Here is an 11,399-nt window from a genome sequence, read left to right as displayed (position 1 = left end):
GTTTTGCCCACTCCTGGGCAGAATAAACAGGGAGAACAAAACGTCATCTATAAATAAATTTGTTTGCAGTTAATACGAGTCCTTATGAAGTGGTTTGAGAGTGCTGATCTGAAACAGGAAATCAGAGCAACAGTGTGCTGAAAAAAAAAATAGTTCTACAAGATTTCTCACTGCCATCATCACCCTTACCACAAATGTAATGAGGATGATATCTTAGATGGCCTCTGATACATCTTAGAGGTAGGTTTAAAACTGATTAATAATGAATGAATGAATAAACTCCAACCACAATATTTGCTATTAAGGAGCTGCCAGAATAGAGGAAGACACGCCTCCTGGGGGGCAGGGCATATGCTTTGAGAGCATTTAATTGGATGAACACAACACTAGTGTAGGATGAATCATCAGGGATTTAAGTGACAAATCATAAAAATAAAATGATTACACTTATATATTTTATGTATAGATATCTGAACTGTACTAAGCACAACACACACACGCACATCAACTGTACGGACCACACAGACCTACACCAATTACACACTCTTCCATCTGCTTGTCTTTTATCCTGCATTGTCTTTCTGTCTGCTTGTCTTTTATCCTGCATTGTCTTTCTGTCTTTTTTCCTGCACTGCCTTTTTGTCTTTTGTCCTACACTGTCCTTTGTCCTGCACTGTCTTGTTTGTCTTGTCTTTTGTCCTACACTGCCTTTTGTCCTGCACTGTCTTGTTTGTCTTCTTGTCTTTTGTCCTGTAATGTCTTGTCCTGCACTGTCTTTCTGTCTTTCGTCATGCACTGTCTTGATTGTCTTCTTGTCTTTTGTCCTGCACTGTCTTTCTGTCTTTTGTCCTGTACTGTCTTGTTTGTTTTCATCTTTTGTCCTGCACTGTCTTTTGTCCTGTACTGTCTTGTCCTGCATTTCTGTCTTGTCCTGCACTGTCTTTCTGTCTTGTCCTGCACTGTCTTGATTGTCTTCTTGTCTTTTGTCCTAAACTGTCTTGTTTGTTTTCGTCTTTTGTCCTGCACTGTCTTTTGTCCTGTCTTGTCCTGCACTGCCTTTTTGTCTTTTTTTCTGCACTGTCTTTTGTCCTGCACTGTCTTGTTTGTCTTCTTGTCTTTTGTCCTGCACTGTACTTCTGTCTTTTTGTCCTGCACCGTCTTGTTTGTCTTCGTCTTTTGTCCTGCACTGTCCTTCTGTCCTGCACCGTTTTGTTTGTCTTCTTGTCTTTTGTCCTGCACTGTCCTTCTGTCTTTTTGTCCTGCACCATCTTGTTTGTCTTCTTGTCTTTTGTCCTGCACTGTCCTTCTTTTTGTCCTGCACCATCTTGTTTGTCTTCTTGTCTTTTGTCCTGCACTGTCCTTCTTTTTGTCCTGCACCGTCTTGTTTGTCTTCTTGTCTTTTGTCCTTCTGTCTTTTTGTCCTGCACTGTCTTGTTTATCTTGTCCTGCACTGTTTGCACCAGGTTGCACAGATACACTTTATGTACTAGGACTAACTTACTAAGTCCTTAGCTCTGTCTTTGTTTTATGGTCCTGGAGAAACATCATCTCATTTCACTGTGAACTGCAACAGCTATATATGGTTGAAATGACAATAAAAGCTTCTTGACTTGACTTGACTCTTGATATTGATGAGGAACATATGCAAAAAGTTCTGAAACACTAATTTTCGTTTTAAGACCACTGTAACTGCTGCTTACTACTTACAGACACGTGTAAATCACAAGTGTATTCTCTTAGCAAGCATTAGTTATTCCTGAAATCAACATATACCAGCTAACAACGTTTAAAACATCATTATAATTACATTACATTATAAATCACCTGGAGAACCTGTAAGGAAAACGTGTCTAATCATCATCAATTAACTCTGTTTAAGCTGCACACCATAAACACACCGAATGTTTACTCATGTCTGGAAACTGAGGAGTTCTACTTCCGGTGTTGTGACTACCGCGCATGCGCAGATTCGTCCGTCGGCGATTGTAAAAAGTAGCAGGATTAAAAATAAAAAAAAGTGCTTAAAATCGATTAATTGGACTTTTGTAACGGAGACGTATTTTAATTTGTTATCATTAAACTCAAATCCACTCACAGTAATTAAGATTAAAATGTTGTCACAGGAATAACAGGAAACATTGGTTGCCATAGCAACTGCACATCTGGGGATGCGTGAATGTAAATACAAACCCTTAGTCACAGATTCAGGGGATTTGACTAATTTATCATATCTTATTTATCGTATCGATAATATTTTACAGCATCTTCTCTTAAATTAGGAAATTCTAAACCAGTCGATCTTTTGTTGTACATCGCAACCGACGACACAAGAAGTAATAATGTCCTGCTGTAATATGAATGTTTAATAACATCATGGAATTAAAACTAGAGTTTAATATGTTACAGTTTAATATGTTTTAATATGTTTTAGTTTACAGATCTGATTACTTAAACCTTTCTGAAATAACTAAAAAATCTTTCATCTAAATTTCTTTTTAATGTAATAATAATAATAATAATAATAACAACATAATAATAATAATAATAATAACAATAATAATAATAACAATAACAATAACAATAATAATAATAATGACAATAATAATAATAATAATAATAATAATAATAATAATAATAATAATAATAATAGTAATAAAGACAACAACAAAAATAATAACAATAATAATAATAACAATAATAATAATCATAATAATAATCATACTAATCATACTAATCATAATAAACTTTATGGATGTGGATTCAGCTGGAGAGGAAGGAAGACCGCGCGAGCTTCAGCACGCGCATATTACAGCTGGCCATGTGTTGCCAGATTCTGCGGTTTTCAAACTTCTACTTTTATTTGGTCTTAGCAGAATTTGTGCCAGGGGAACAATCATTGGGGTTGTTTGCCATGACATGCATAGACAGAGGAGCAAATTCACATCAGAACTTTTTCCCTGTTTTTAAATAATGATTCACTATATTGCACTGTATGGTAGACTAAAGGTATGTGGCACTTGACCTACACCTGTATATTATATTTGATCTCATTCCAGATGGATTCCTTTTATGCTGTTATAATAAGATCCAGTTGTCTGGGAAAGCTCATTCAGCTACAAGCGTATTAGTAAGATTAAACACAGATGTTGAGTGAGGAGGTCAGACGGTGTTTCTGTTTATCACAAAGGTGTTCAGTGGGGTTGAGGTCAGTACTCTGTGCTCAAGTCAAGTCAAGTCAAGAAGCTTTTATTGTCATTTCAACCATATATAGCTGTTGCAGTTCACATTGATATGAGACAACGTTTCTCCAGGACCATAAAACAAAGACAGAGCTAAGGACTTAGTAAGTTAGTCCTAGATACATAAAGTGTATCTGTGCAACCTGGTGCAAACAGTGCAGGACAAGACAAACAAGACAGACAAGACAGTGCAGGACAAGATAAACAAGATAGAAAGACAGTGCAGGACAAAAGACAATAAAGACAAGAGACAATACAGTGCAGGACAAACGACAGTGCAAACAAAAAATACAAGACATCACACAAAAGACAATAAACAAAAACAGAGATCTTAAGCACCTGAGTTCTTACAGTCCAACCTTTGCAAACAAAACATGTCTTCATGGAGCATGTATGTATTGTTATTGTAGTAGACTGTAATAATCAGGAATTGGATGTTTGCTTAAAATACTTTTGACAATGTAATAGTCAGAAATTTTGTGACCTGTGACGTATCGCTCTCGAGTATATATTGATAACTACTGTTTGATTTAGCCTTTTTTTTTTAACTCAAATACTAGCCAGCTCACCAACAATCTCCCACACTATATATTAAGTGTGATCAGGCACCATTATTACATTGTAATATATTGTGATATATATATAGATATATACACTCACCGGCCACTTTATTAGGTACACCTGTCCAACTGCTCGCTAACGCAAATTTCTAATCAGCCAATCACATGGCAGCAACTCAATGCATTTAGGCATGTAGACATGGTCAAGACGATCTGCTGCAGTTCAAACCGAGCGTCAGAATGGGGAAGAAAGGTGATTTAAGTGGCTTTGAACGTGGCATGGTTGTTGGTGCCAGACGGGCAGGTCTGAGTATTTCAGAAACTGCTGATCTACTGGGATTTTCACACACAACCATCTCTAGGGTTTACAGAGAATGGTCCGGAAAAAAAGAGAAAATATCCAGTGAGCGGCAGTTCTGTGGGCGCAAATGCCTTGTTGATGCCAGAGGTCAGAGGAGAATGGCCAGACTGGTTTGAGCTGATAGAAAGGCAACAGTAACTCAAATAACCACTCGTTACAACCGAGGTATGTAGAAGAGCATCTCTGAATGCACAACATGTCAAACCTTGAGGCGGATGGGCTACAGCAGCAGAAGACCACACCGGTACTAGTAAGGTGTACCTAATAAAGTGGCTGGTGAGTGTATGTAAACATATGTACAGCATGTAATATATATAGATATATATGTAAACATATGTACAGTGAATAAATATAAAGTCTATTAGATACACACAAATAAAATAGTGCAGATGTATGTAAAGCAATATGTGATATGTACATTGTATGTATAATTGTACAAAAGTTATATACAGTATTTATATATATACAGTGTTCTATTGTATTGTAGAGTTCAGTAGTGTGATGGTGGATGGAAAAAAGCTGTCCCTGAACTTGCTGGTTCTGGTGCGGATGCTCTTATGTTTGAAAAATTTAGACCGTCTTTGTCCTGAAAGTTTTATATCTCCCTTCTACAAGAAAATAAAAACTTTCTTCTGCACAGATCTCTTTCCTTGTGCACACATCTTTTTATCCAGTTGCATGAAAAGATGTAAACACATTTTGTTGTTACTGTTGGCTTGTGCTATTTGTTTGTGTGTGGTTGTTTGGGTATGTAGCATTGTCCTGCATTGTTAAGTTCTGTTTTTTTTTTTAATCCCCACCATTTTTCTTTATTGAACCAGTTCTGTGGCTAAAACCACCAAGCTTGAATTGCATTGTCTTTACAATGCTTCCTGGTCAAGCTTCTTCTTCTTCTCCACACCACAATATGATGGATGGAGTGCCTTGAGACATGAATTGCTTTGAAATGCAACTTACCGCCCCATCATTTGTGTGGTTTAAAATAAAATAAAATAAAATAAAATAAAATAAAATAAAATAAAACAAAACAAAACAAAACAAAACAAACAAACAAACAAACAAACAAACAAACAAAACAAACAAATAAAATAACAAATAAATACACATTTTATTGCTTAGTCATGCTACCAAAATGCAATAACTTCACAACCAATCATTTTCCAGAATTGTCCAACCCACTTACATCAATATTATTATTATTATTATTATTATTATTATTATTATTATTATTATTATTATTATTCTCATTATTATTATTATTATTATTATTATTATTATTATTATTATTATTATTCTCATTATTATTATTATTATTATTATTTATTTATTTAATTTCATTTTTTATCTATCTACCTATTTATTTATTCTCTTCTGTTGGCAGAACCTACAGCTCCCTCGCCACGCCCATCTGTATCATGATTTTAGGACTCGACATCCAGGATACTTTTACATCAATCTGGCAACACAGAGCTCGCGCTCTTCGCAGCGCTGCACGAGCGTGTGGGAATAAACGAAAATAACCGTCACTTTAACTACAAGCCTGGAAACATTAATAGTTTAAGACTGGATTTGTTCAAGACAAAAGGTAATTATAAAGCTTTATATTCTACACTTTATAGCACAATGTTTACGTTTTATAACAAAACATTCAAACAACCGTTTAATTTGTGAGTTTGTCACAGTTACAGTCATGTCTGTTGGGAATGTTTGTTTGTTTGTTTGTTTGTTTGTTTGTTTTTTGTTTTACAAAATGTGTTCTCTAAAAATATTAAATTTATAGTTTATACAATGATACAAGCACTTGGAACAAACTCTTTGTGGTACTTAGTTGTGTGTGTGTATGTGTGTATGTGTGTGTGCATATGTGTGTGTGTGTGTGTGTATGTGTGTATGTATGCATGTATGTATGTGTATGTGTGTGTGTATGTGTGTGTGTCTCTTCTGTGTGTGTGTGTGTGTGTGTGTATGTGTGTTTGTGTGTGTCTGTCTGTCTGTCCGTGTGTGTCTGTGTGTGTGTGTCTGTGTGTGTGTATGTGTGTGTGTCTGTGTGTGTGTGTGTATGTGTGTGTGTATGTGTGTGTGTCTGTGTGTGTGTCTGTGTGTGTGTGTGTGTGTGTGTGTTTTGTATGTTGGTGGGGACCAAAAGGTCCCAATAAGAAATGGAAACTGTTAGTTATTACTTGGCTGGAAAAACAACAAATACAAATAAAATAAATAAAATAAATAAGATAAAAATAAATAAATAAGAGTTGATTATTTTTTTTTGCCATGAGGTTAAGTTCACTGATGCTAATAATGGTCAGTGAACGGTCCTCACAAGGCTAGTAATACATGAATTTGTGTGACTCGGTTTTATAAACTTGGAAATTTTCCTTGTTAAATTAGCTATGAATGAGTCGATCTCTCCTTATTGTACTATTTTAGGCACTATAAAGTTGCACTAAATGATGTTTTCCTCTGTATGTAAAAACTCCATGATGATAAACTTTCGGCGCACACATGAATATTAAGGCTAGTTCATCAACAGATAAAACATGTACCTGTTTAATAGTAAAAAAAAAAAAAATAAATCACATATCGATTTGATTATTAGCAAACAAAAAGTAGTAGATAAGAACTGTGATAATGCGATCTTGTCCGTAGGCAAAACGTTTATAACAGGTTAAAAAAATGTCAATATAAGATCTGCTCAAAATGCAAAAATGAGACCTTTTTAGTTTTCCACTGCATTTAGCAATGTCATGTTAAATACGTTAAAAAATAATAATTTCAAGGCATTTGGTAGCTTTTGAAAGAATCAAGGCAGAAACATTTTTATTATCAAGGGGATGTGTGTATGTAATATTTTGTTACACTGGTGGATCTGTGATTCATTTAAACCCCCTGAGAAACTCAGTTTGTTAAAAAAAAACGTCTTTGTAGACTTGTGTAGTATATTAGTCAAGTCAGGTCAAGTCACTTTTGTTGTCACATCACCACAGCACGTGTGCCTTGGTGAGTGAAATTCTTTGGAGTGAGCTCCAGAAATTTCAGAATCAATTTACATACAGGGGGCACGGTGGCTTAGTGGTTAGCACGTTCGCCTCACACCTCCAGGGTTGGGGGTTCGATTCTCGCCTCCACCTTGTGTATGTGGAGTTTGCATGTTCTCCCCGTGTCTCGGGGGTTTCCTCCGGGTACTCCGGTTTCCTCCCCCGGTCCAAAGACATGCATGGTAGGTTGATTGGCATCTCTGGAAAATTGTCCGTAGTGTGTGATTGCGTGAGTGAATGAGAGTGTGTGTGTGCCCTGCGATGGGTTGGCACTCCGTCCAGGGTGTATCCTGCCTTGATGCCCGATGACGCCTGAGATAGGCACAGGCTCCCCGTGACCCGAGGTAGTTCGGATAAGCGGTAGAAAATAAATGAATGAATGAATATGTTAAGGTGCAACAGATATAGGGGACACAGAAATGTCATGGATGTGCATCGGATGGTATCCAGTGGTAACAGATAGATTATTGTATTGTATTGTAGTGTTGTTGTGACATCTTTTTTCTGACTTTCACTATATAATCAGAGATATTGTTCGATGCCTCATAAGGAGACAGAGGCCATGGACGTCCAGCAGAACGGCGGAAAGGATCGAACCCACAGGAACCATCTGATCCGGCCTGAGAGCAGAGTGGAGGTACAAGACATCACACAACAGCCAGGTCAGTAATGGTTTGACTCGCTGCGTTTTTTGTGTTAGAGCCTTTAATTGTTTTTTTTTTGTCAGTTATCTTTCGATTTGTAAGACAATACTCCGTAATAAAAAAGCTGACATTGTATGACAAAGCATACATATATATATACAGTATATATGCTATTATCTCAAATTGCAAAACTATTCCATCATTCCATTATTCTACAACGGTAGAAGGAAGAAGTTTGTATTCATAGAGACTTTTTGTAGAGTAGAAGATAAGTCAAACTGTGCAAACCGAGAAGAAGAGCTTTAATCAGGGAGGTGTCCAAGAATCCGCAGGTCATGCTGACAAAACTCCTGAGGTCCTATATGGAGATGGGAGAACCTGCCAGGAAAAACATCTCCCTCTGCATTGCTCTACCAATTTGACCTTTATTTTTGTGTGATCTAAAAAAAATGTACATAACTGCTCGGATGAGTTTTGGCCATTAGGCTAATTAAGAACTTACAGGCAACGAGAAACCAGATTCATATGATGTATGATGAAACAGACACTGCTTGTCACCTGGCCAATTCCATCCCTACAGTAAAAGCAGGGTTGTGGCAGCAACTCATATTTTTCAGCAGCAGGAACTGAGATTGGGGTGGATGGTTACCACATTCATGGCCCACAAGATACAGCCAAGACATCATTTTCAATTCAGTTCAAGTTTGTGCCCTGTGATGGGTTGGCACTCCGTCCAGGGTGTATCCTGCCTTGATGCCCGATGACGCCTGAGATAGGCACAGGCTCCCCGTGACCCGAGGTAGTTCGGATAAGCGGTAGAAGATGAATGAATGAATGAATGTTTTTTGGCTGTTTTCACAGTGACTAGTACTTTTTCTTCCATCCTTAATCCTTGATATTTAGTTTAAGTCACATTGTCTCAAAGTAGCTTTACAGAAGTATAGAAACCGAATAAAAATAGTAGTGTAGAAAAGTAGTGTAATTTTTAAATTGATTGACAGATCCTCTCCCAGCAAGGCTTACAAGTGCCCGTGGAATAGGTTACGAGGGAAGCGATGACTCTTTAACAGACATCGTAATCACGAACGAAGATGCTTTACTGCTTCCCGACCATGTGCCAGCGATCGTGCACAAACTCGACAAAGGTAAAAACATTCATGTTGTCAGTTCACCTTTAACCATCAACGAAGCACCTTCTGATTTTTCACTTGAGTTTTTTTTTTTTTGTTTCAGTTTCAATGTTATCGTATTAAAAATTGCATTGTGTTTGTTTTTCTGTTTAATTGATTATTATAGAGTTTGGCTGCATGTAAACAAGTTAGTCAGGTAATAGATATCACTCCTTTACGCGAAAATCACAGTCGTTTGCTTACCTAAACAGAAGAGTGGGTGAGATGCTACAAATTAGCTGAGTAGGTCAGCATAGGGAAATGACATGTCCCTAATACATATTTTTGTCTATTTCAGAGACTCCCAGCCCCCTCAATGGTCCTTCTTCTCCAGACACAGGGTCTAATCTCTCTCCACCTGTCTGCACACCACCCTCCCCATCTAAAGGTCAAAGGGCACCTGATCCTGCACAGATATCCAAGTACAATATGCACAACAAACCCCAAAAACCCCACAGAAAGCGTCCTCCCTCCACCTCCAAAAGCCAACAGAGTTTAAAAACAAGCAGCAGTCAGATCCAGGACGTTGCCGGTGACGGTAAATAACTCAGATTTGTTTCACTAAAGGGATATTGTAATGTCACAGCATACAAAGACATTCTATACAAATTGCATGCTTTGGGCAAAGCTACATTGCGATGGTCATGTGTCCACAAACCTTTGGCCACATTGTGTAGCCTTGGTTGGCTTTAACGGTTTGTTCAGTAGAGTCTGTGTTTATATCAGCAACGTTAAACTGGTCCAGAGCACATGCAGAGAGAGGCCTCACCCATAGAGTTAACAGTAAATAAGCACTGGCCTTATCTGTCAGCTACACCGGGGACATGGCTTTATCTTTGTGACTCATGTTGCCTGGAAGATATTTCCATTAGATTGCACATCCCTACCTGGTGACCCAAAATTAGGCTTATCTAAAACACCCACATTTTTTTATTTTAATGTTAATACTGTGTCAGAGAGAAAATATCGTCTTAAGGTCACAAAGACCTAATAAGATCAAAGATGTGAGCCATGTGTAGTGTAATTTTTACTGTCACCTCCGGATTCTGTGTTCTGAAAATGCTTGATGTTTGGCAAATCATCTTAAAATATGTGTGTGTGTGTGTGTGTGTGTGTGTGTGTGTGTGTGTGTGTGTGTACAGACTGCTGCGTGCAATGTGTCCTAGCCTGTCTGTTCTGTGAGCTGCTGCCCATGTGCTCAGCCGTGGCTCAGTGTTTGGCCTGCGGAATGGAGTGTGATGCATTGTGCTGCTGTGGCGAGGTGTGCGGAGGCCTGGCATGTTGCTCTGGTGACCCCTGCGCCGCTGTAATGGACTGTGCCATCCTAGAGGACTGCTGCCAATCCTCAGACTGCTTAGAGATCTGTCTAGAGTGCTGCTCTATCTGCTTCCCTACTTAGACAGCAAATAGCCAACGATGAGGATGTTAGTACAATTACAGAGATGAGCTGGAATGTGACCTCACACCAGTGTGTTGCGGAAAGGTTTGTTGTTATGGAGGTTGCATGCCTTATTTATTCTGTAGGCTAGTGACTGAGATCAAGGTGTGACTGCTATGTGCTAAATGAGTCTGTGTGTGAACATTAATCTCATACACATATATACACACACACATAATGCAAAGATGCTTATAATGATGTCATGAAGTGAAGAAGAGGTATAAGAATATGTGAACAAGAGGCCTTACTGTATTTATGGACTTCATATTCATCTGCATGGCCGCTACCGGATTGTCTTCGATGTTCCTAGCTTCAAACTGTGCCTTTTTATTTTCATATTTTCGGCAGTTCAGCTTACGTAGAGCACATTTGCACTTGTACTTACCCACAACAGAGCACAATGCATTCTGGAGCTGATTCAGCAGAGTCTGTTTAGAGAAATATCTTTTATTTGAGTTTGAGTAAAATCTCCAAGGGGTTTAGAAATGGATCACACTCCAAAATAGGAAGGATCCCAACAAATACCAAATATTTCTACAATTGGTCTTTTTATTATTAACACAGGTCAAATTCTATGAACTTTTGATTTTGTGTCATGATATCTACACACTAAGTAATCTGTCTGAGCACTGCATTAGCTCATGATTAACTTATGATTTAATGTGACTATTTTTTATTGTGCGTAAGAAGTAAAGAGGCTTTTGTTTTCATAATTATGTCTCCTTTATGCTCCATTAGCTCAGCACTGGAACTAATTCATAATCACTGGCTTTGACAGTTACTCTTCACATCTACATTTTTACTTATTTTACACATTTTTTTATTTGATCTGAAGATCACGAGAAAGCTTGGTAAGTCCAGGCCTGAAACTAGTGTGAAAATAGCTCCTTGAATCAAGTGGCTGCATATTCATCTGGACGTGTAGAATTTCACAGGCTTCCTCAAGCCCATTACGC

The 11,399-nt window shown here is 37.8% G+C and overlaps 2 protein-coding genes across 7 annotated transcripts in view; one reads left to right on the top strand and one right to left on the bottom strand.

Moving 5' to 3' along the window:
• Positions 1-1,974, bottom strand: part of ntpcr (nucleoside-triphosphatase, cancer-related) — a 5,843-nt gene extending 3,869 nt beyond the window's left edge. The window contains exons 1-2 of one of the 2 annotated variants that reach the window (XM_060881317.1): positions 1,899-1,974; positions 1-13 (exon numbers count right to left, since the gene is read on the bottom strand). The exon at positions 1-13 is cut by the window's left edge and continues 150 nt beyond it. Coding sequence is in view for 1 of the 2 variants with exons in the window: in XM_060881316.1 (XP_060737299.1) it covers positions 1-13; positions 1,825-1,861 (50 nt within the window). In the remaining variant the exon portion in view is untranslated. Of the gene's footprint in view, positions 14-1,824 lie in introns of both variants that reach the window. The other variant, XM_060881316.1, reaches the window with a different exon arrangement.
• Positions 1,975-5,599: 3,625 nt separating this feature from the next.
• zgc:113363 (uncharacterized protein LOC791449 homolog) lies at positions 5,600-11,156 on the top strand. Of its 5 annotated transcripts, none has more exons than XM_060880896.1 (5): positions 5,600-5,745; positions 7,743-7,854; positions 8,850-8,981; positions 9,304-9,543; positions 10,148-11,156. In XM_060880896.1, exons 2-5 carry the CDS (start codon positions 7,755-7,757, stop codon positions 10,402-10,404), a joined length of 729 nt encoding a protein of 242 aa, XP_060736879.1. In that variant the 5' UTR covers positions 5,600-5,745; positions 7,743-7,754; the 3' UTR covers positions 10,405-11,156. The 5 variants fall into 5 exon arrangements, with proteins under 5 accessions (XP_060736879.1, XP_060736878.1, XP_060736877.1 ...); XM_060880895.1 differs by having other exon boundaries at positions 8,838-8,981; XM_060880894.1 differs by having other exon boundaries at positions 7,719-7,854.
• The last annotated feature ends 243 nt before the right edge of the window (positions 11,157-11,399 follow it).

This window comes from Tachysurus vachellii, chromosome 11 (assembly GCF_030014155.1).
Source record: "Tachysurus vachellii isolate PV-2020 chromosome 11, HZAU_Pvac_v1, whole genome shotgun sequence".
Taxonomy (NCBI): Eukaryota; Metazoa; Chordata; class Actinopteri; order Siluriformes; family Bagridae; genus Tachysurus; species Tachysurus vachellii.
This window is presented reverse-complemented; position numbering and strand designations above follow the sequence as displayed.

Excerpts from the sequence above, each read along its gene's own strand:
- zgc:113363 (XM_060880892.1), top strand. The coding sequence starts at position 7,731 with ATGCCTCATAAGGAGACAGAGGCCATGGACGTCCAGCAGAACGGCGGA. Across the intron at positions 7,855-8,837 it reads AGACATCACACAACAGCCAG|ATCCTCTCCCAGCAAGGCTT; the intron begins GTCAGTAATGGT and ends ATTGATTGACAG. Across the intron at positions 8,982-9,303 it reads CGTGCACAAACTCGACAAAG|AGACTCCCAGCCCCCTCAAT; the intron begins GTAAAAACATTC and ends TGTCTATTTCAG.